Here is a 25,063-nt window from a genome sequence, read left to right as displayed (position 1 = left end):
GTAGGGAGGAGAGAATGAGGACCGTTTGAAGCTTTCAATGGCGAGCTGTTCGCACAAGAGATGTTTAGACCAGTAAATGCCTGGTGTTTCTCAGCGCTTGGATACAGTGTTGACCAGAATAGAGCCAATGCTCTGACCTATTCTGTGCAGAGAAGATGATGTGGAGAGTGCGTGAATCCGTGTTTGTGATGTGAGCATATTCCAGAGGTATAGCAATCGTGTGCGGGCATTCCCTGAAAGAGAGAGGCAGGTGGGATATAGTGTTTTATTGCAGTACTCAGAGATCCCCTTGAGGGTTCAGGGACCAAGTGTGATAGGTAGTGCTCAGATGTTAGATATGCCCTGACGTGCCTGGAGGCTTGAATACATCATCTAGTCAAGGCAGACTAACAAGGTCCTTTCTCTCAGCTGAAGTGTGTAGTCCTGTAAATATTCTTGGTGTGTCCTGAAGGAGATAAACCACAATTTAGTATAAACTGATTAATGTTTTCTCCCACTCTGCATTCCTTCAGATGAGCCAGGTTAGAATTGGAATTCAGGGTTAGAATTAGAGACGATATGTGCAGCTCATTGTGCAAGTAAAGTAAAATCCTTAACTCTTCAACATTTCCCTCTTATAATTTTAGAAAGGATGATAGAGGGGAGAGATGGGAAAGGGGACTTTAACAGGACACTTTATATTTGTGATTGCCACATTCCAGCCTTAATGATAGGGACTTTTCAAAAGTGTCGCTGAGACTACTTCCTAAGAAAACCGTGAACAAATGTTGCAAAAAACCCCATGACTTGTGAAAACTATTGTGTTATTCAAGATAACATAAACCAAATGTATAAGTTCTATTGCAGGAGCATCCTGCTTTCAGTTGTTCATATTCTTAATGTAATTTCAATTTCATTTATAATATTTTTCAAAACCAAACCTGAATGTGTTGTTCACTAAAGTCAATTAGTGGTTGTTTTTTGCTGAAACACAAATGTATTTTCTATGAGTCATTAATAAAATCGGCACCAATGGTGATTGCTACAGAACGTAACTGAAAGGACAAACAAACGGTTGAACAGTTTTCAGTTTAGCAGGTTCAGTTTGGTGCATTACTGGACAAAACCCATGATAAACTCTTGTTGGTTTGGCTTGAGGAAGCTTTGTGTCGGCTGTTTCCCACTTTAGCTTTTTTGCTAAAATGCCCCTAAACAAAAATAAGTCATCCTGCCCTCATCTGTTGATGTGACGACTCAAATGAACACATGGTTTTTGACTAACCTGAAAGAACTTGCCAGGTGCTGGAGGTTTTCTATTTGCATCTGGGTTCACAAATTTAAGTTTAGGGGCTTAGGTTTAAAAAAAATTTCTTGGAAGTCATTGATAGTATCTTTACATAAATTTAAATAGAGAGGTTTAATGCCAAAAATACAATCCTGCTCTTTTTAAACTCTTTTTTTTTTTTTTTTTTAACAACTCCTTCCCCCCGCCCTACCCTTGGAGAACAGAAGTTTTGCAATTTGAGGTTCCTTTCCTCTCTCCTCACCTTTTAACATCTGAAATTCTAGATTCGGGTTTCCAGTGCTAACTAGAACCTCACAAATGTATATGCAGTAGTGGTGGGGATGATGTTCTGAAGAACGTCAGTAAAAAACATTACTTGGAAAACCCACTAAACATGAAATAATGAGTAGCATTTTTAGTCCTTCCTCTTATTCTCATGCATGCTGTTTTGTTAGAGTACCCGGTTTGTATAAAAATCACTGCACAATTTTCTTTCATGGATAAACTGGATGTTAGTATGACTTAGGGTTTAATCAAACTGAGCATCGTTCTTAATCACTTCAGAACATCTTTGATCATTACAAAGGAGCAAACATCCGCATAGGTGCTGCATTTGTCTTACAATACTGTTCTTTATATTGTTCTTTATATTCTTTATACTGTTATTATCCTGTTTGGAGTTGAAATTATTCTCGGTATTGTGTGATTAAATTTGTGCATGCTCTTTAGAGATCCTGTTCTCAGTCATTGACCCATTATCTGATAAGTAGCACTTGTAGATGTGTCATTTTGCTACTGCCAAATTCTACACATTCTACTAAGAAAGCACAAATGCCAGCTTTTAAAAGTTTAGTTAAAAAGAAGCTGGAGTTTTTTAAATAGATACAGGTAAGTAGAATAGAAACAGTGTTACTTAAGAAACTTACTGTTGCATTTTCTGAGCCCTTCATGAAATACTGGATTTAATAACAAAGATTCAATAATCTTTTTTAAAAGCTAACGATATTAGGAAGATGTTGTTCTATAGTCTTAGTGACTTTTCCCAATGTGAAATAACTTCAGTTTCCAATCTTAGTAGATTGACCTCTAAAATAATTAGAAATTTGAAAATGACTGCAATTCCTTGAATACCTTTTTAACTACAGTGTAAAACCTCTGCATATATGTGTGTGCGCTTAAATCTTTTTGCTTTCAATACCTCGATATTCACTGTAGCAGAACTGACTTAGTTCTAGAATCTGTGATGAAATTGTGCAAGTGTTGTTGTTTCTCAAATAGTAGTGAATTTTAGAAATTTTACTTAACTCTCGCTTGTTTCAACTTTGACGATCTTGAAATCGGAATACTTGCTCTAGTTTTGTTAGCTCTCACTGTATCGGTTTAACTGTAGCATTTAGTTTCAGGGCCTAGGAGAGACAGAAATCTAGTTTTGGTGGTTACTCTGCTGAAACAGAAAACAGAAAAGTAAATTATATTTTAATTTACTGATTTTTTTTGAGGTAATCTTGACAGGTTAAATACACCAGAAGAAACGGGAGTGCTGCTTTTATTTAACAAGGACATCAGTTAGGATCATCATATGAATAATAAGGAAAAAGTTGAGAGAAGTGTGTGTGGTGGAGGGTAGGGGTGTTTGGTGGTAAAGGTGATTGATGGAGAAAGGAAAGTGAGTAATGATTTTAAAAGTAACAAGTGGAAGGTAGTACTGAATTGAGATGAACAGTAGAAAGCTGTATTCAGCATCTTATTGACCTAGGAGTTTGGGTTTGAACACATTTTGTATGTGGTTGACACGCCAGAGGGACGGGATGCCATCTAGAGGGACCTGGACAAGCTTGAGGAACGGGCCCGTGTGAACCTCATGAGGTTCAACAAGCCAAGTGCAGGGTCCTGCACCTGGGTCGGGGCAACCCCCGGTATCAGTACAGGCTGGGTGATGAAGGGATTGAGAGCAGCCCTGCTGAGAAGGTCTTGGAGGTACTGGTGGATGAAAAGCTGGACATGAGCTGGCAATGTGCGCTCACAGCCCAGAAGGCCAACCCTATCCTGGGCTGCATCCAAAGAAGCTTGGCCAGCAGATCGAGGGAGGAGATCCTGCTCTCCGCTCTGGTGAGACCCCACCTGGAGCCCTGCGTCCAGCTCTGGAGCCCTGAGCACAGGAAAGGCATGGACCTGTTGGAGAGGGCCCAGAGGAAAAACAAAAACGATCAGAGGGATGGAACACCTCTCCTATGAGGACAGACTGAGAGAGTTGGGGTTGTTCAGCCTGGAGAAGAGAAGGTTCTGGGGAGACCTTATAGCAGCCTTCCAGTACTTAAAGGAGGCCTATAAGAAAGATGGGGACAGACTCTTTAGCTGGGCCTGCTGCAATGTGAGAAGGGCTAACGGTTTGAAACTGAGAGGGCAGATTTAGACTAGATCTAGAAGAAATTTTTCACAATGAGGGTGGTGAAACACTGGCACAGGTTGCCCAGAGAGGTGGTAGATGCCCCATTGCTGGAATCATTCAAGGTCAGGTCAGATGGGGCTCTGAGCAACCTGATCTGGTTGAAGATGTCGTTGCTTACTGCAGGGGAGTTGGACTAGATGACCTTTGAAGGTCTGTTCCAACCCAAACTATTCTATGATTCTATGTATGGAATGTTGTATTACCTGAGAATGTACATAGCTTCTGTTTAGTTAAAAAGGTTGGATTGATTTTTTTTTTTTTTTAATAGGTTATCTGGGAAAAAGCTTATCTGGAGAGATAAGACACAACTGAAAACAGCTGTCAGCTGAATAAATGTTTGAATAACAACGTTATTAGCAGCAGTATTCAATAAATAAAGTTGATGTATTTCATGCAGGATTTAAAATGATATTTCTCTTTTAATCAGTTTTTATAGTTGCAAGCTTTACTCTTTGCTTTCAACAAATACGATCTTTTGAGAAGAGTTAGCTATTCTGTGGAACCTAAATTAGTGTGTGTAGAAGTGGTACAATATCTGTTTTCAGTTGTTCTGTCGTTCCTCCACTGAATACTTTTTAGAGAATTGTCATTCCTAGGGAACAAAACAGAGTTAATTTTAAAATAAACTAATAAATAAAATACACTTCCATATCATTGATATCAAATGTGTATTTTGTCTTCCCATCCTTATTAATATGCAATTTTGGTTCAGCTTTAGATACTGCATTTGCAACCAGATTCAAGTTTATTTAATGAAACTGAAGATTAGGTACTGATTTGGAGCTTGTTGAAATTTTCACTAGGAGCTGGTCTGCTTGACTCTTCAACAACAGTCTTTTGATTTAGCTTACTCTGTTTTACTCGCTGTTTCAGTGATTGTTGTTTTCTTACATCTTATGCTTTGCAGTTTCAGAATGGCAAACAAACTGCTTGATAACAAATAGTGATGTCTCTATCTTTCTTGCATGCTGGTACCCTATCTAAAATGTTGCCGGTATTTGCTTGTTCAGTTGGCATAAACTGTTGCGCTTTAAAAGGTTCCTTTGGGACAGTTCTTAAATCTGCAGAGTACGTGTGCAGGAAGGATAGCAGTGTCTTGGGGCACAAGTGTACAAATAATATTATGATCCTGGGTAGTTTCTTTTCTTAAAAAAACAGTCACAGGCAGCAGGGTTCAGTAATTAAGTGTCTTCCTATATGTTTAAAAAAGAAAGTCTATCCAGCATATGTGAAGAAAAGCTAATTCCAGCAATCAATGTATGAATATGTACACAGAAAATTCCTTGAAGTCTCATTTATGAATGCCTGCCCCATACAGTCTTGTGTCATTGTTGCATTTCAGGTATCCAATTACAATGAATGATATTTGATCCTGTTACTATTGTTGTATTTCAACCGAGAGAAACAAAACTTGATGGTAGAGTGGGATCCTCAGGAGTTACCAACTCTGCCCAAACTGTGTTTGGGTCAAAGTCACTGAGAGTTTCACTGTTGATTTTTGTGGGAGTCAGGTGAAGTCACTGCACAGTACTTTTGAAATCCCACCTCTAACTATTTCTGAGGTGAGTGTGTGATTATTTCCTCACAGGGAGGAGTCCATCACCACAGCCTTCCAAAAACATCGTACAAGTGACGTGCACTGGTCAAAATACCAAATTCCAGTAACTTTAACCATCTACTGTCTGAGAAGCTACATTAATAAGGCAAATAGGCTGATGCTGAGCATTTGCAAGCACAGTAGTGAAAAGAGTGCTGTGGGCTTCACTGGAAGTTGTAAGTGCTGAAGACCTCCAGGATCAGGCTCTGGATGAGCTGTTCAGTACCATGTGTGGTCTCTCATAGGCAAGTTTCATGCTTGCTTGCGGTAGTGGGAACTAGCCAGCCATGACAAAAAAAGAACATTGTGGGTCTTAAACTTGTGCTGGTGCTACTTCTGCTTTTAAAGTGAACATGATCTGAAAGCCCCTCTGCACTCAGCCTGTGAAAAGCACTCAGCATGTGCCATAGCTTCTGAAACCTGTGGAACAACTTGCATCAGTGCGTGACGGAAGAGCGAACCTTCTGGCATAGTGCGCTCCGGAGTTAAGCCATCTCCTACCTTCAGTTTTCTTCCTGTTTTTTGCCTTGGTGGTGCAGAATTAGTGGCATGGAGCTGTCTAGAGAAGTAGGGGAAAGAATAGCGTGTAAATTTACTTTCAGGTCACAGGCCCTCATGCTACTGGAGTGACTCACTTGAAGTGATACTAGTGTCCGAGATAAACCTCTCAGATGCGTCATACAATATGCCTATTATCGTAATTAAACTGTCACAATATAATTATCATCCTTGGCTCAGCAGCCTATCGTATCACTGCTGCATTGTCTCTCTAAATGAATGTATCTGCACAAGCCATTGTGGATCAGCTTATGGCCGTGGAGCCATCCTGGTCTCCCACTGCAGGCGTCCCTTCTCCTGATACAAGGCAGGAGGGACTGTTACTTGTTGATGCCGTTGCCTCCAGCAGAAAGCTGCTTTGGTTTGCAAACTGACTTCATTCTCATTCTCTCCCCCCTCAGCTGCATTTTGCCATGCAGCTCTTGCACAAAGTGCCACATGCTGTCACTGGCTTGGTGTTGTCCTGATGGTGCCTTCTCCGTCGTCAGGCACCGCCACGTCTCCATCTCCACGCTTAGGACTGTCTTCAGATCCTTCCCCACTCAGACTCTGCCTTCCTCAAACCACAAGGCCATAGACAGTAGCAGCTCTCCTTCAGTTGTGGCACGCTGGGGATAGCCTGTCAGAGTGAGGAAGTCTGGTAACGCGTGGAGGAGGCAGGGCAGGCTCTCGGATCCGTGAAGCCGTGATGACACTGGCTTGAATGGGTTCTGGTGGGTTGAGAAAATGGCTGGTGCCATGTGTAAGTGGTGGAGAAGTGATGGGGGTGAGATATCACCACATAGTTTCTGACATAGTGGTGAAGTTCATGCATCTTGCAGAGGATTAGCATGACAGTGTGTCATGATACCAGGGAGAAGGACCTCTTATAAAAGGGATTACTCTTTGGTGTAAGATGGCAAGTGAAGTAATGAAGTGTGTGCAAGGGAAATTCAGGAGGGATTTCTGAGTGAGCAAAGCAAAGGTGGTGTTGGAGAAGATGCTGCCTCAGGTAACCATCATAGCTGAGCAATGAGAATTCCCCAAAATTCCTCCCATCCCCCCACCCCAGCTGGCAAATGAAATGCCTGGTAGATGCATGTTGTGTTCCACCTTGTTGCCAAAGGATCTCTTGTAGATAAATGTGTGACTTTCTGCGTGTGTTGTTGAACATGCAGGATTATTACAGGGGTTTGCATTGCTCCAGAAAGATCAGCTAAGGTGCATTTTATGGTGGACCTTTTGCTGTGAGTCCTTGTCTTTACAGGTACACCTGAAAAATTCATAACTCTGCATCTGAGATAAGTCAAAAGACTTCCAGTGAATGATTTAGTTTTTGTGTGTCTGAGCTGCAGCCTATATTCTTGGAAGTCCTATTTGAGAAGTTAGCTAAACATGCTTTCAGAAGTGTTTTTTTTCCTGACAGTCATAGGAGCAAAACAAGCTTTGAAAATAAAATGACAGTTAAAATGAGCGTTGACAATGCAAAGCAGTAGTATATGATTATAGTGTTGTTTTAAATATACCCAGTAACATTTTTAATGCATCAGAAATGGTAATCTAACTTCCCTAACTGATCTTGTAACTTATTATGATAGCTGACTAAGAAAGTGAGGCTAACTCTGTGGAAGAAACGTATGAGTTTTACAGTTGTCCTTCTTGAAGTTTCAAAAAAAAAAAAAAAAACCCACCAAACCCCATGTCACAAGCATGTTTCTTCTCCTAAATGCATTTTGTTTGGTTTATTAACTAGGTAAAGAAAAATTATTGCATGGGATCAAAAGAAATTGCTTATTACAATTTTAGGTTGTAGCATCTGTTCAGAGAAAGGGAAGAGTAGGAGAAGATGCAACTTAGTTTTACTAGAAATGTAAGAAGAATGAGATTTTGAAAAAGAGATTTACATCTTTTTAGTAAATATGCTTCTATTTTAAAAAACTTGCTATTGGGCCTTGGGATAAGCATGACTAAGCTATATGCTGGTGTCTTAGCAACAAAGCAGATGTGAAAACGGTGTTTTAAAATCTGTCTGCATAGAGATGATCTGTGCTTGTCTGAATAATGGTGTGCCTTCCTCAAAGTCAATAGAATGGCACCAGTCTAGAGCAGGACTTGTGTGGTGGTAGATAAATGTATTTAACTTGGATATTTTCTTCTCATTCCATTTTGCTTCTTTACACAGGGAGTGAAGTATCTGTGCATTCCTGCTGCTGACTCGCCCTCGCAGAACTTGTAAGTTTTCTTTAAAAATAAATCACAAAACCCCAGAAATCCCTCAATACCGTGATGCCTGTTTTACAATGAGCTGAGAGATCTGATTTTGATCTCTCACAAATATTACACAAATGTGGTTTGTAATCTGCTAGGAAAACACAGTAACGCTTTATTCCAGCCACTTTGGTTCAGACCCTGCTTTTTGTGTGTAAGGGTTTGTAGGAGAGTCAGTACGTAAATACTCTTCTTCATTTGTGGCCTTAAGTTTTGGGAATTCCTTAGTGAGTCTGCTCCTAATTTAGTCCCAGTTCATTCTAGCCATTATTTTTGTAAATAATTTTCTTGGTTGTTCTTTTTTTTTGTTAGCACTATCTCCTGCCATTAACAAGAAGAAAATATTTGAAAGAGGTATGAAGCCTGGTGCTTCAAGGGTTGAAATAAATTCCCCACGGTGAGCCTTCAGGATAAAGTCCCAGTGTGCAAACTACCCCTCCAACTACCTGCCCTGGACCTCTTGAACCTGACTTAAAAGGCCTTGCTGTTCTTGGTAGTAGACTGGCACGGTGGGGAGTTTCTACCCTGCAGTGACTCTTGCCTTGAGGATATATGTACTGAAACTAGGGTGTCCCAGCCTCGCTCTTTCTCATCTCTGACAGCGTTCATGAAACACTAATTGACTTGCCCTTGGTTTTAATGTTTTGAACCTTTGAGCATAGCAAGTCTTGATTCCAAAGAGAAATCAAAACAGGTTTTGTAAGAGAACTTGGATGGTGACCAAGTCTTTCTTCTAGAGCTCACTGTTTATGTTGGGGAGAGGCGAGGGGGGTTTCAGCCACATCCTGCTACCAAGTTTTGTAGAGAAACAAGTAGTTGAAAGAGGCCTGGTAAGTACGGAAGGAAATGCAGCACTGCTTTTCTCTCACATCACAGCAATATTCCGGCTCATGCTTTCGGGGGATATTTTTAGAATATGTGTTTCTCGTGCCCTAGAAAGATTCCATCGTGGCATTTGATGTGTGGTGACTTGCCTTTTCATTCTACATTTCTGTTGTGATTTTAGGGGAAGGGAAAAAAAACACCAAAACCCCACCATGCCACACTCCCCCCAACCCCACAACAAAAAACACCCAAAACCACTAAATTTCAAGACAAATCTGTAATGTGAAGACAGGCAGGTAACCCACCTTTGTCATGGACAACTTCTGTGGCCTTGATACTTAAAAAAAAAAAATTTTTTTTTTTTTTAAATCCTTTTGGGGAGGAAAAAAATACAAGATTAGAGGGAAACATTCACATGTTGTCATATTAATTGTTTGTTGCTGTGCTGCGATCTGCATAGCATTTCTGAAAATGTTTTGCAAATCTGCTTCCTTTGTTAATAGAGATTTGGATCAGTTGGGAATGGAAATAGAAAGGACGGCATTTGTGGTGAACGTTAATCAATGTACAATTCAGACCCTCCCTCACTGTTATATATCAAGAAGTTATATTGAAAAACCACCTCCAGCGCTTAAACTGTCTGGCGCAGTACCAAAGCTCTTAGAGCTTCAGTAAGAAGATACAATATTTGCATGAGTATTGTTTCTGTTATGCTGCAGACATCTGAAATACTTGCTTTGGTATCAGGTGGTTGCAAGCAAACGTCATTACTTCTAATACTGATACATTTTATCACTTAAAATAAAACTTGATGAGTAACCGATTTTTCTTTTTTGCTTTATACGGTCCAGATCTTCACGTAAAATCAAATCATGATACTCGCAAATAGCGATGTTGCTTGCTTTGCACATCTTTGCAATCTTCTGAAAGCAAGAGGAAGCTATCTTTGTTCAGCCTGTGAGATTTGACACAGTCTTCTCTAGGAGCGGTTAACTGTACTGCCAGTGTCCTCTGCAGAGGGAGGGGTAGCTGGGGAACAGGAAAGGGAATTGGTCCCTCTGCAACACCTTTGTGTATCTACCCTCTTCTTTCAAAAGAGGGATTCTGGTGGTGTCAGGAAAAAACAAAAGCAACATCCTGTATTGTAGGTCCTTGTGTTTCGGCAGATTGATAAGGTCCAACTGAAAGCCTTTACCTGCTGAATTTTGGGACTGTGAGCTGATGAATCACTTCAGCTCAGTTTTGTGAGGGAAACTTATGATTACTTATGTGTGTAATGCAAATTTACTCCTAGTATGCTTGCTTAGTGGGGCTCCCTTCCTCAAAGGAATGAATTGCCAGGGAAATACAGCAGGGATTCCCCTATTAACATGTAGGTGTTCACTAAAGTGGCTCGAAAGCTTGCTTCTACTTCTGTGTTCTGCCACTACAAAGCATAGGTATCAAGCAGTTGCTTTTGAGACTTGAGGTGCTTCCTAGGTGTTAAATGAATGTTTTCCCTGGACTGTGAGAATTTTACCTTGGGCTACTGAATTCTCCAGAAACAACTTCTCCTATAGAACCTGTTACTAAAAAGTTAATTCTATAGAAATCAAATCTTCCCTTCCTGTCCTTTTCCGGCTAATTGTCTTAGGCTATGTGTTTCTATAAGGAACTAACCTCGAATGGTCTGGCTGTTAGTGATGATAATATAGAAGCCAGATAACCTATTAAGAAAAGAGATTTAAGTAGGTCTTTGTTGCATTTACGTTGCCAGATGAAAGAAAGATCAAGATGCTTCTTCCTACTGATTTGGATGCTTGCTTTTTAACCTTTATAATATTCATAGAAGTCTGACTAGCAACAAATTAATATGTAGATCTGGTATCAGAACTCTGCCTTCAGCCTCGTTTTGGATTATCCAGTTTGGTAATGCATAAGTTTAGATAACTTTTACAACATGCTCGTAGGGGTGCTGTACTGGTTCTTCCTGTGGTGTTTTCCTACTGTGAAGATGATGCAGTTCAGGACCCAGCTTTAAGCTGGGAGATGTAAAAGCCAGATATTTTGTAATAAATTGTCTTGAAGTAACTGTTCAGTCCAACAAATAGGCTGCAAATCAACGCATTTGTCAAGTGCTTTCCTGTTACAGATGATAATCAACTGTTTTGTGGTTAATGTAAGACTTGCCATTCTTTTTTGTATCTGTGGCACTTGCCACACAGCTAGCTGGTCCTCAGTATTAATTTTCATGTAAATATGGTTTGTACCATAACTTTGAAAATTAGTTTAGACAACTGTATCTGCTGGAGCCAGCAGAGACCCTGATACCATAGTGTTGTGGAGGAATACATTTCTCCTTTTCTCTGACTCAAGGTGAGGTGGGCCCATGGTTCTATAGAGCAGCACTAATTCTAAGCTTGGCTATTCCTCTTCTCGTTTTCATGAATGTCTGTAAATACTTAACACTTGACAGTGTTTCAGCAGACCGAGTGTCAGCAATAAGGAAGGATGAATACAACTGAGTGAATGGAGTTCACTGCTAGCTATATTTAGTACTTTTTAAAGGTGTTACGCTCATTTGCAGATATTTTTCAAACCAAAGCATTGAAGTGTTTAACCAAAATTTGTGCTAGACCATTGAAGTGAATTCAGTGGTGCTTAGAACTGTGCTGTTGGCCAGATTTTCTAGAGAGAAAGAGAAAAGATGAGTGTATGAGAAGATTGGGATGTTGTCAATCCAGCCCTAACCAAATTTCATCTGACTGAATCCATTCAATGTTGGATAAGTGCTCCTTCTTGTGCAATAGCAATGCCTCTTGCACACGCAGCCCAATATCTGATTTATCCTCTGAGTTAATTTGTGTGAAGCTGCTCGTGCCCCCTAGGCAGACCTGGCCATGACCACCATAATTTGTTAGAACTCAGCCAGTGAAAATGTTTTGGAGTGGCAGACTGAGTAGGAATTCGTAAGGCTTTGTCCCTCTTCTTCACTCATCCCACATACTTGATCGGTTTCTTGACAAACATAAAATCCTGGGTTGACATGCTGTCCTAAAGCTTGGGATTGCATTGTGCCTTGAGATTTTCCAAATAAGTTGCTCAAGTCTTCTCCAGCTATGTTCTCTATGTTGTATCCAGTGATGCAAGAACTGCCTTGGAGAGGGAGTCCTGGTCTTTGGGATCCCTCTTTTTGGATATTTCAGCTTAGACATCAGCCTTTGCAAGTTCCACAGGCGCTGTCACTTTATTGCATCACTGTTCTCCTCCTCCAGGTCTTGAGTGTTTATAGTATCAGCAGCTGCACTGTTGGGCAGGAAGGGAAGCTTCCTTTTATGTGGGTATTCCTGATTTTTGTGCGGCTGCTGGTGCTGGGCTGAGGTTTTTTTTCTTTTACCCTTGTGGTATAATATGCACCCTGAGAGGGGAAACATCTTGCATACAGGACATTGTGTTTCATGAGTGTTGAGTGCAGTGTGCTTTCAGGTTCATCTTTGCCAATAAGCCTGGTACTGACTGCCCCTTAAGAAGCTCTTTCCTCTGTGTTGCACACATGGCTACTGCTTGCGAGCGTAAACTGCAAGAGCACTCAAAGGCCACAGTGAATTCCAGCTCTATTGAACTAATAGGTGCTACTTACACCTGTGATGAATTGTAGGCAGCCCCAAAGGGTTTGCAGTCTGAAAGGCAGAGACAGGTTGAGCAACTTGGGACTGAGATGCAAAGATGTGATGGTGCAGATTTACTGAGATGATGGTAGCTGCCCTGTTACTTTCCTTCAGACTTGCCCCACTTAAAATGAAGAGGCATGTGTAAAGGACAATGAGAGTACAAACCTTAAGGTTTGTAAACTGAGTCTTTATCTTCTCCACGTTTTCTCCTACACTGTTTGAAAAGGTAGGCTGTAGGCAGGGGTTGGCTGACACCCTGAATAAGGGCAGCCAGAAGGGCTACTGCAATCTGCGGGGAGGAAGCTGGAAGGAGCTGAAGAAGCCAGGTCTTGAATTGCGAATTTTTTCATAGCCGGGACAAAAGGGTGAGATTTCATGTTGCAAAGAAGAAAGTCATAACATCTAGATGTGTCCTAGTACCTGGTTTGAAGGAGGTGCAGTCAAAGTTACGCGCAAGTTTGGGTAGTGGCTAGTGGATGCCTCTTTGTGAGAGACAATATGCCTTGAGAACTGTTCATGTAGCTGTGCTGAGTTTCATTTGACGTCTGAGCATATGCAAGGACATGTGAGGTCAAGTTACTAGCTTAAAGAGGAATAAAACACAAACTGAAATAGACTTGCCAGTCATCAAATTAAAGTGTTTGTCAATGTTTATCATGCTGTAGTGCCTAAGATACCAGTTTCTCCTTCAGGTAGAGTGGAGGATAACTATGCCAAAGAGTTTTGTGTTTCATTGTCAGACACAAACTTTTACCTTTTAAGACCTGTATTCAGTTCTAAATTCTAGAAACAATGCTAAGTGAGCTTTCAGATACCTTTCTTTCTTTCTAAGTAGTGATTTTACTAAATAGAGCACTTTCTTTATTTGCCCTCTGCTTCTGTTTTCAGGGCAAGGCATTTCAGAGAGAGCATCAAATTTATCCATGAGTGCCGGCTTACAGGTGAAGGCTGCCTAGTTCATTGGTATGTATACCACTTGCTAAAAAAAACTTCTTAAGGGTTTCTCTACCTTGATTTGGATGTTTGTCATTTTAATGATAAGTCAGCGTTCATCTCCATTTTATAGCAAAATCCTCTTGGACTGAAGAGCCCCAGAAGATTTGCAAACGCTATTAAAGCCTCGTGCTAGGACTTGTGAGTCACTGGGGTGGGCAGCTGCCTGTAGATAAAAGGAGCCCAAGAAAATCTTCTTGACCTTCTCTTCTTATCAAACCTTTTTGTAGGGTTGATTTGACTAGAGGTGTATTGACCAGGGATGTATTATTTATTTTCCATTATTTTAATAACTGTATTTCTAAAGATGATTTCCATAATCCTAATAATTTGATTAGTTTCTATAACAGCTATTTTGGTGACTTCAGAGTTGTTAAAAAAAATTTCTTCTGAACAGAAACTGATTTTTTTTTTTCCTTTTTTTCTTTAAACTGCTGAAGCATTCAAACATTGCATTTGTTAATAGCAAATCTCTGATTGGAGAGATGCTCCAGGGACTGTAGAGAATAGAAAAGGAAATCCCACCCTGGGTTTTTTCTTGCTTTATGCTATTGGTTGTAGTCTTTGTGCTGTATGTCCAAGTGACATATCTGAGTCTATATCTGGAATCAGAGTCATGTCATGATTTGAACACTGGACTTGTATACAGGCCCTGAGCATAAATCTTTAGTTTGCTACTGACTCATGAGAGGACTTTGCATGAGTCATTTGGTCAGTCTCCATGTATGTAAAACAGGGATAATTTGTCTGAATTCTGATGGAGTTTCAAAAAACACATTTAAATTTGTGAAGCATTTCAAAAGCATGAAACGTTCTTGAAATGCCAAGTGAGAGTCAGGTACAAATGTAACTCAAGCACATTCTGTATACTCACAATAGTAATAGTTGGGAGTTTTTTTGTCCAGTATTGTAAAACCAATAATAGTGAATGATTTTTACTTTATCCCACAGTTTCACGTGGGAAAATTGGAGTCTTGAGAGTTGAAGTTGCACAGCACACAGATAGCAGAAAGAGTAAAAGGGCTTAAGCAACCAGACATACGTACTTTAACAGTTCAGTTCATTTTGGCCCCATGAAATTGAAGCCTTCATTCATGGTAGAGAGAGAACGGTCTTATTTCACTGCTCTGATCTACGTCGGCAGAAGAAAGTCGGTGACTTATTTCTAGGTTATTAAAAGCCAAATTAACTTAGAAGGTGGGCACTGTCCCCTGCTTTTGTGATGACTTAATACTTCTTTCTTCCTTTCCAGTCTCATATGAATTACCATTCAGAACTCACTTTCTCAATCTTGTCATAGATTTCTTCTGATACATTTGAAAAAGCAGCAACAAAACCCTTTAACTCAAGTATTGTAATATGTCTTCGTGGTGGCAAGCAACACAGCAGTCTGCTGCGATGTTGGGAAGTGATGCCTTTAACTGTGGTAGATGAAGTATAGCACTACTTCGGTTTATTGCACCTCCTTTTTCATGCAGCCTTGCAGGTGTCTCCAGAAGTGTAACATTGGTGGTTGCCTACATCATGACCATCACAGACTTTGGTTGGGAAGATGCACTGTCTGTTGTCCGTGCAGCAAGATCCTGTGCCAATCCTAATATGGGCTTCCAGAGGCAGCTACAGGACTTTGAAAAACATGATGTTGATCAGGTAAATGAACTACAAACAAATGAGCTGTGAAACACAACCCCAAGTCAGATCATGGGATACTTCTCCTTATTTTGAGGCCTGGGTGGTTAATCTGATTCCCTGTTTTTGCTTTGAGGGAGTGGCTTCTTGGCCAAGCCTGCTCCACTGGGGAGGTATGGATGGAACTGAAGGTATCAGGGAATGCTGGATGGGAGGAGGGATGAAGCACAACATCTAAACACACCTCCTGCCTAGCTGTGCTCTCAATCCAGCGATTGCTTCATGTGTACTCAGACACAATAGAAGATTGACATCTTTAGAGGGGTAAAAACTAAAGAGCAAGTTGCTCAGAATGCAGCAGAAAGACCAACCTATAAGTACCAGTTGCATAAAAGTAGTGGGTTTTGCCCAACATGTTCATTTGGAATAGTAAGCAGGAACGAAATCATTATTGGAAACCTTTGCTATCCAGGAGTTAAACTATGTTCTCATTATGACTTAGGTGTCATGTTCCCCCCCCCACCTTCCGTGGCTGAGACTTAATAAATTTTCTGTGTAGAACAGTCTCAAATCTGACCCTTTTTTGTTTCTTAGCCTTTGAAGGCTTTGTAGGACCAGGAGAATTGAGAGAACAGTAAGACTGCAAAGCGGTTTTCATAAAACAACAATTAGTCTCTTACCCTAAAAAGAACCATCCCACGCAATAAGACCTGCTCCCCGTGGGTGATACTTCCACTTATGTTAACAACCTACTCTGGCCGTCCCCTCTGTTTTCCATTGCTCAGCATGTTGCTGTTCTTTGGGCTTTTGTGCCTATTGTGCTTATTAAAAAATCAACAATAACAACAGAGGCAAACCAAAATCGGAAAGCAAAATATATGAGGCAAAGGGTGTTGGTTTGTGTTTTGGGGTTTTTTTTTATTCCATCCCTGCCATTCTGCTGCAGAAAGCTCAGAGTTTAGAAATTACCATTTGTTTTGCATGATGCAGTTTGCAACTGTAAATATTTGCTGGTTTTTAATACTTAACTGAATGTTTCCTGGATCGTTTGGAACTGGTGTAAATGGTAGAGTAACTGATTTTTAAGAGACAAAAGTCAGAGGGGGACTTTCCAGACTTGTCTCCTTCCTCCCTTACAGTCATTTCTACTCTAATTGGTCTGGGCTAACAGCAATGACAATTAAGGCTGTATGCAAATAGCCTAATAAAGACAGTAACGTCTCTCTTTTTTCATCCACTATGGACTGCACATTGTGCCTTTTTTCACTGAGGGGGAGGCAGTAGGTTGCGAAAAGAAATATCCACCTGTAGTCACTGGCTGGGCTGTAGTTTCCTACTGTCTCTTAACAGCAACCACATCCTTAGCAGGTGTCTGTTTACACACCTGATTTCAGTGGAATAATGCCATCTGCCAAGGGCGTGAACTTTTTTCTGACTTCAGCACATGGGTGTTTTGCTGTGCCAGTATAGGGTGGTATCCTGTGGAGTTTCTGGAATGGTGTCCCTTAGATCTTGGTCTTACAGGAAGGGGTTTAGACACAAAGGTCATAATATGGTTTGCACCAATTCCAGCATTCCACGTAGTAGCCTGAAGCTTCAGATTTGGCTTTTTTCAGAATGGGAGGGAGTAACGATGTTGAGTCTTGTCTCACAGTGTCCTAGTAAATGGTCTTATGGATAAAGCTGTCTATGACCCCAAAACAGAAAAAAGTTATGCAAGTTAAGGCTTTAAAAATTGTCACAGGAATATTATCCCCACCGTGTTGGAACAGTTGGGGTCTGTGCCTACCTGCTGCTTCTGCAGAGAAAAGCAACAAGATTGTCAGGAATGACTAAGTGGACTCAAATTCTTCAGCTGGCAAAGAAAGGACAGAGAAGGTTATGGTAAAGGTCTATAAAGCTGAGTGGGAGAGAGAAAGTGAAGAGGTGTGATTTCCACTCTTCCCTGTAATGTGAGAAGGAGCTATTAATTGGCAGGTCCCAATCAAGGAAATGGAGGGGGGTTTATACACAATATGTACTTATGGAGCTTCTTGGCATCCAGATATCTTGTGGTAAAAATTTGTGGATTCAGAAAGTGATCTTATGGCAGAAAAATTCATTTGTTGCTATCAAACACAAAGATACTGCCTCAGCCTCCAAAAGTACCTGAGCTGAAGATTGCTGGAAGCTGAGGAAATGACCAGGTAAAGGTCCCAGCATTATTGCCCTGCCACTGCATGATTCTTTCCTTGGAATTTACATCTGGCTACTCTCATACCAGCATACAGAGCTGGACTGAGCTCTAACTGGGCCTGGTGCATCTGTTACCGTGTACCGTATTCAGTCATTCATGTCAGTGACATACAGGATCCTATTCTATAGCTTTTAAAGCTCCTGGGCTTTTTCTTCCTAGAAGATACCTTTCCTGATATCTGCAGTACTTTTTCTACTACTGGTGTTTGTGAGCTCAGGATAAAAAAAAAAAAATGAGTGGTTCACTTTCTGATCTTCAGCCTTCTTGCAGCCTGTTGTGACTTGGGCAAGTTGGCTTCCATGCTAATTCATCTTATTGTTTGTATATGCAACAGGAGGAGGGTGCTTTTAAGTCCATGACGTCCTTGCCCAGTGGGTGTTCCTTACTCTGTATTACTCCAGCCAGCCAAGCTGTTATGCAAGTGTTTAATTTTAGGGGATGTAAGGGATCTCGAGGATTTCAAATGTGTGTTCCTGTGCCTATGTATTCTGTGCTGCTATTTGAAGGACATGCAATATTTGGAGTGCTTTTCTTTACACTCTCTTGTGTTCTTAAAGGTTCTCAAAATTCTGTAGGGCAGGAGGGAGTATTACTTCTGCATTAGTCTCATGTTATTGTTGCATCATGTTCTATCTCTATGTTCAACTCTGCAGTTCAGGCAGTGGCTGAAAGAAGAATACGGGGAAAACTCTTCTCAGGATCTGCAAGAAGCCAAAAATCTTCTAAGCAAATATAAAGAGCAGGCAGAATTGCAGCAGAGTACTGGAGGAAGACAGTGGAATAACAACTTTTCATCTGTGCCATCTCTCTCATACAGCAACTACACAACAGAGACCTAATCGTAGGAGGTTGATTTTTTTCTTTCTACCTTTGAAAAATATCTTGCCATAATTTCCATCCCATCTTCAAGACTCTCAGCAGTAATCATGCAAACAGTTGATTTGTAGAAAGCTTCTTGATGAAAATACTACATTATGTGTGTGTTTGTGTGTGTGTGAGTGCGTGTGAGTGTGTGTGACAGTTTTATTATTTGGGCAGGATCAAGCTCTCTGTATGCCCACAGACATGATCCAGTTACTGTGGCTGAGCCAGTTCATCAGCCAGCCCCAGCTATTATCCCCTCATGTCCACATCGCCTGGCATTTGCTGTGAGGTTAGCTCAACTCCTTTTCTTTGTAGGCTAGCAAAGGGCACTCAGAGATGAAGTCTGATGATTCAAGCTATGGCAGTTTGACATCTCTGCACTATCAATGTGGTAAAGATGTTACTGCACCAAAGAAGGGAACTCAAGTCTGTGTCTCTGCTGCTCCTGTTCACAGTCCATTGGCAAGTAATACCATGGAGGTGGCTTGAACTTGAATGCTAGACTGCAAACCTGAGCAGGTGAGATATGGGTACATGTACCTTTCTGGCAACAGTAGCATCTAGGAGAGAAGTGAGACAGACAGCTCTGAGTAATAACATCCTCAACTGCCACAGCTGTACTTGGTTCAGTGCACGTGAGACAGAGCTGTCAGTAGAACTGCCACAGCCCAAGAGCACTGAGACTGTTCCCACAGCTCAGCTGATGTGCAGTGATTTAAGCCGTGGTCCCTTGATTGTGCATCTGGTCTCCCGACATAAGCTTCTCTGGAGAGCAGTTTATCAGGTCTCCAGTGCCGCTGAACTTCATTCCCCGTGGAACACCTGCCTCTTCAACGCACGCCCCTGCGCACATGATAACATGTCTCCAAAGAGTGGGCTCGGTGTGAGTGCGAGCACCTGTTTCTTTGCTTGTGCTGTGGTTTGCTCTTTGACTTCAGCTACCTCAAAAATGCTGTTCTTGTCATTGTGGTTGTAAATGCAACCTTGAAGATTGCCTTGTGTGATCTTGACCTGCCACTGAGTGAAATAAGTGTGTGTGCGTGCGTGAGTGTGCGTGTGTATTTCACAAATGTCTGTATTTGAGAAGTTTATAGTTTTGCCCATATTCCTCACTGGTTTAAAAATTGAGTTGTTTGAATTCAAGTTTCTACCATTTTAAAACCACTATATATTTTGCTGTGATCAGATTTGTAGGAATGCATTTGTAAAATATATTTTAATCTAGTTTAAAACTAGGGGCTGTACTCCGCTCTTAGTAACATTGTGTGTTTCTGGAATGGAGCCATTGCCTGACTCAAGTGTATTCTAAGAGTGTAACTTCAAATATGTCACCAGGGATGCTGGGCAGTGTACTGATTTCTAATGGTGTAATGGGGGGGTGGCACTGATGCAAAGATCATGATTTCTTGTCTTTGACTCAGAAGATGGAAGGTCTATTTTTCTTGAAGGTTCCAGAAAATAAAAAATACCTCCTAAATAGCCAGGACAGAAAAACAAAAACAAAGGCCTCATTTGTTTATATGTGGCATATATCATGCTAAAAGCTGAGCGCTGAGAAAGAAGCAGTCAGCATATTAAATAGACTGTTGTGTCTCTCCATTTCTTCGGTACTCTGGCCTCCCATCCCTTCACAAGATTCCTCTTCGTGTAATTTCCTGCTTGCTTTGGGTAGCAGTGAATTCTTTGGATGGGAGTAAGGCTTCTAGGGTCAAGTAAGGTCTGGCTGTTAAATATCTGTTGTTAAGTATCTTCAAAAAATATATGTTATGGCTTGTGAAATATGGATCTTGCATATCCATCATTGCCAAAAAGGGGATGGGGTGGAACTAGCCTGACAGTTTTGTCTGAGTCCAAGCCTGCATCAGGGTTCTCAGTGCACTAAGTGCTTTAAGCATACTGAACACAGTGAGAGCAGGATAATCATGTCTGTCTTGCAGTAAGGGATGCTGTTGGATTTGGGAAAGGTGCTTGGAATTGACTTTGTTTCCAAGCTTGTAGCTAAATGAACCACTACCTATTTGGTATATCCAGCAGCTGCTCTGTGTTTGCCTGGTAAGAGAAATATTTAGCTTTTCTTGAAGATATTGATCTGCAAATAATTGGCTGTTTAGGAATTCCAGCACAGCAGTGCCCATGTTGGCAGTCCCTTCTGTGCTCTGAGGGTGGATGTGGTAACTGGAAAACGCTTTCCTCGGTAACAGGGTCTGACACACATTCAGGATGCTGGTCCATTTGTTCAACCCTATACTCATAATAGGGTTTGTCGTGCAACTTCAGCCTGTCCCCAAAGGGCAGCTTTGTCAGAAACATTCTGCCTGTGCTCTTGCAGGTATCCAGTCAGTCCATCCTGTAGCTGACTGTCAACACTATGTATCCCATAACACTTTCGGCACTCTCATCCTTGCAGCAGTAGTAGCCCTGTGAGTGCCAGTAAGTTGGCAATTCTTTTTTCTGTTCTGACAAATACAAGGCAGAATGGGAGACATTTATTAATGTTCGTGTGTCCAAGATTATTCTGTACTGGATTTTTTAAATAGTTTGGTTATCCCCAAAGAGTCAGTCCCACAAACAGGATTTTTCTAGAACTCAATTTGGCTTTAGCGCCATATAGCCACATCAATGTGCATTATGCTGCAGCTCGAAAGCAGATACAGGGTAAAGCAGGAAGGCAGAGGGAGTGCCGTATTGTCAGCAAATGGAAGTGCTTCTCTCTTTTTAAAAGACAGAAGAGGTATCTTCTGTAGTCTCTTGCTTCTACATCTTGTTTAGCAGTCTTGTATGTACTGCATACTGCATTTAAGAGTGGTAAAAAAGAGCAACAGCAGTCTAAGAAAACTTGAATAGGGTTTGTCCATGTAGGGAGCAGAATGATAGTTTACTCCTTTATTACCACAAGGTGCAGAAGAGAGAGTAGCTACAGTTCTCACCTTTGGCCTTTTGGAAAGGGAGAGGAGCTAACACAGACTGAGAATGTGACATGATTTGTCTTCCAACCAGCCTTTCAAGTGGCAGTTTGTAGGACTTTCCAGCTGTCTGGAACATGACTGGACCCCAGTCCACCTCTTCGTAGTTGGCCTTTGTAGTGTAGACAATGCGTTCAGTTATTTTGTTTCTGTACTTCAAAACATTGTCCTCATTTTGATGTTCACTGGAAAATGTATAAAGTTTATAACACCTTGGATATGCAGATTTGAAATGTATAATCGATTTTTTGGGGCTCGACTTGATATCCATGTGTGATTATAAGCAAATGTTTAGTGTTATACAATTTAGTGTTACCCATGGGTAAATGCATTAGTATTTATTACCCTGATTTTTAACCTGGAAAGAGCTGCTTCCTTACATTTTATGGTTGAGTGGGAAGATATGGCAAATCGTATCTCTGTTTTTTTAAAAAGGACAGTAATAACATTGGTTGCTATAATGGCCACTGCCTATAAAGAAGTCAGTGAAAAATTACAGTAATTACTTCAGCTAGTTTAAAAACTCTAAACTTGGTAAGCTTCTTGATTCTCTGTCTTCCTCTTCGTGGGCAACTTAGCGAAGCCTTGATTGCTTTTTCCAAATGTTTGTATTTAATATGTTCTACAATTTTTTTATAAATAAAAGTAAATGTTAACACCTGATCTGCTTGTGTATTTCTTGAAATCAATAATAGTGTCTTTCTACTCACTGTTTGTATCAATGCAGGTACAGTAAGAGTACAAGATGAACTCATTTTGGTATGTAGATTACTTTTTTCTCCTGCACACAGGCTTCTTGAGACTTCCCCTCTCTTCACCTAGTTCTCTCAGGTGAGTTTAAGAGTCTGCAGCACAAGTATCTCTTGATAGTAGTCCCACAAGATAATGTTGCTCTTTTACTTATTGTTGCTGGCCTGTCATTGCGACAGGGTTATGGAGTGAATCCAAATTTTTTATTCTTCTGAAACATCTTCTTTTCCATAGCACACCGGCTTAGGGCTTAATTAGCTGTAAAACTTCTAGAATCACAGAATCATTAAGGTTGGAAAAGACCTCGAAGATCAAGTCCAACCGTCAACCCAACACCACCATGCCCACTAAACCATGTCCTAAAGTGCCACGTCTACAAGTTTTTTTTTGAACACTTTTGAACATAGTGATGGTGATTCCACCACCTTCCTGGGCAGCGTGTTCCAATGCTTGACCATTCTCTCGGTGAAGAAATTTTTCCTAATACCTAGTCTAAACCTCCCCTGGCACAACTTGAGGCCATTTCCTCTCATTCTATCACAAGTTACTTGGGAGAAGAGACCAACACCCATGTCGCCACAACCCCCTTTCAGGTAGTTGTAGAGGGCAATAAGGTCTCCCCTCAGCCTCCTCCAGGCTAAAGAACCCCAGTTCCCTCAGCTGCCCCTCGTAACACTTGTGCTCCAGACCCCTCACGAGCTTCATTGCCCTTTTCTCGACATGCTCAAGCATCTCAACGTCCTTCTTGTAGTGAGGGGCCCAAAACTGAACACAGGATTCAAGGTGTGGCCTCACCAGTGCTGAGTACAGGGGCATGATCACCTCCCTACTCCTGCTGGCCACACTATTTCTGATACAGGCCAGGACACTGTTGGCCTTCTTGGCCACCTGGGCACACTGCTGGCTCATGTTCAGCCGGCTGTCAACCAGCACCCCCAGGTCCCTTTCTGCTGGGCAGCTCTCCAGCCACTCCTCCCCAAGCCTGTAGCGTTGCATGGGGTTGTTGTGACCCAAGTGCAGGACCTGGCACTTGGCCTTGTTAAACCTCATACAGTTGACCTCTGCCCATCGATCCAGCCTGTCCAGATCCCTCTGCAGAGCCCTCCTGCCCTCCAGCAGGTCAACACTCCCATGCAACGTGGTGTCATCTGCAAACTTACTGAGGGAGCACTTGATCCCCTCATCCAGATCATCGATAAAGAAATTAAACTTAAGATTGGCCCCAGAACTGAGCCCTGGGGAACACCGCTTGTGACCGGCTGCCAACTGGATTTAACTCTGTTCACCACAACTCTCTGGGCTCGGCCATCCAGCCCATTTTATACCTTAGCTGGTTTACAGACTCCCAAGAGCCAAGTCTCTCAGTAGTGGTTTATCAGAGGAAGCTGATGTAAGTGGCAGATGATGGTTCTCAGGGGGGATGGGAAATTAAAAACTTAGTATAAGGGGGGAGAAAAGCCCCATTTAAATTCCTACTGATAACACGCTGAATTTTTAGTTTGACAGTATCTCTGCTAAGAGGGTAATTCTGGCATTTGAACAATGAAAAAACCAACAAACAAGCAAAACCAAAAAACCCACCAACCTGAAAGTGTAATTGGTCATGCCTAAGTAGCCTGATCTCATGGCAGCTTTAGTCATCGCTGAAGGCTGACCTGTTCTTGCAGTGGGACTCCCTTATCATGAAGGCAAAGTTAGATGCTCAAGCACACTGGATTTTGGGTCTTTCCTTTTTGCCCTCTTATTCCTCTCCCAGCGCTTTGTTAGTTTATAGACTGCTGGGAATGCATGAATGTTTCCTAAGGGATCTCAGGGATTCAACTAATTAATAATATTCTCCACTAGAATAAAGTTAATGGGTCTGTAGATACACCTTGTTCACAATATATTTCAGTTCATCTTCAGTCTAAATAGGACGGCTGTGATTTTATTAATGTGTGTTTCAGTCCTCTTCCTGTCGTCTTCTACGGAAGGACTTTAAATTAAATGCAGCCTACTATGTGAAGCTTGAATTAGTAGTGTAATTACCTCCTTTCTCCTATCTGTTACCCATAGCTATGTCTTAGATATATGTGCTGTAGCACTGATGAGACAGAAAACATGTTTATAATATAATCCCTTGTGAAGTAGGAAAATCTGTTAAATTTTAGAGGAGACTTCCCCCTAGCCCCAAAGGAAAACAGCAGTTTCCAAATGAAAAATGCACTGCTGCTTTGCCTTCCCTTTGACCACTTAGCACCTCTCAAGAGCAATTTTAATCCAAATCACATGTAAAAAATGTGCTGCGACCAGCGTGCCATACTGCTGTTGCCAACTTTATATCTCGTTTCATTCTATGTTCTATGCAACTGTCGTGAGTTCTGGCAAACGGCAGTTGCGGTTCGATTCATGTAGTCCTCTCCCACCACGCAGTAAACTGAGGGAACGAGGGGGAAAGCCCCCAGCTCCTTGGATGTGCCCATAACCCTGATGAGGAGTTTGGGCTTTGCCAGCAAATTACAACAGTCCTTCCACCTCCTCAGGAGGGAAAACGATGATGGTCTCTAGAAAATATTAGCATGAGGAAGGTGGTTTTGCACTGTACAGTGTTTCTGTAGAAACCCCTGGAGATGCAAAGCATGCAACAGAAACAGCTATTTTCACACTTTGTTCTCAGCAGAGCTTTAAACGTGGCTCTCATTTTCCACGTGCCCCAGGCTCCTGCGTGTTTTAACTATTTCATTGCTACATTTAGCTGCTGTCCAGTATTACTCTTTCTGCCCTCACCCAGGGAACAAATTCTTCTTTATACTTGTTTGAATGTGTGCTTTGCTGTAGTGAATTATGCAAACTGCAGTTTACCAAAAGTGAGTCGCTTGCGAGTAGCAAGATGAGTTCCTGTAGTTTCCATGAAGTTTCTAGTATAATTATTAGGAGTAGGCATCTAATGAAGTGTGAGCAGGAGGTGCCTTTTTGCCATTTAGCTACCGCATAGCTCAGCCCTTGCAGGAGACTCGATTCTGTTCATGGGAGCTGAAGTCATCTGCAGTGAACTGGGA

At 41.5% G+C, this 25,063-nt stretch overlaps 1 protein-coding gene across 1 annotated transcript in view; it reads left to right on the top strand.

Moving 5' to 3' along the window:
- The window catches only part of DUSP22 (dual specificity phosphatase 22), a gene marked incomplete at both ends in the record, with an annotated part of 42,611 nt that extends 24,324 nt beyond the window's left edge, over positions 1-18,287 (top strand). Inside the window, 4 exons of the mRNA XM_082015566.1 lie at positions 8,030-8,079; positions 13,479-13,553; positions 15,062-15,233; positions 18,102-18,287. Coding sequence (XP_081871692.1) covers positions 8,030-8,079; positions 13,479-13,553; positions 15,062-15,233; positions 18,102-18,287 — 483 coding nt within the window. The remainder of the gene's footprint in view (positions 1-8,029; positions 8,080-13,478; positions 13,554-15,061; positions 15,234-18,101) is intronic.
- Between the last annotated feature and the right edge of the window lie 6,776 nt (positions 18,288-25,063).

This window comes from Phaethon aethereus (genome assembly GCF_964289735.1).
Source record: "Phaethon aethereus genome assembly, chromosome: 2".
NCBI classification, from domain to species: domain Eukaryota; kingdom Metazoa; phylum Chordata; class Aves; order Phaethontiformes; family Phaethontidae; genus Phaethon; species Phaethon aethereus.
This window is presented reverse-complemented; position numbering and strand designations above follow the sequence as displayed.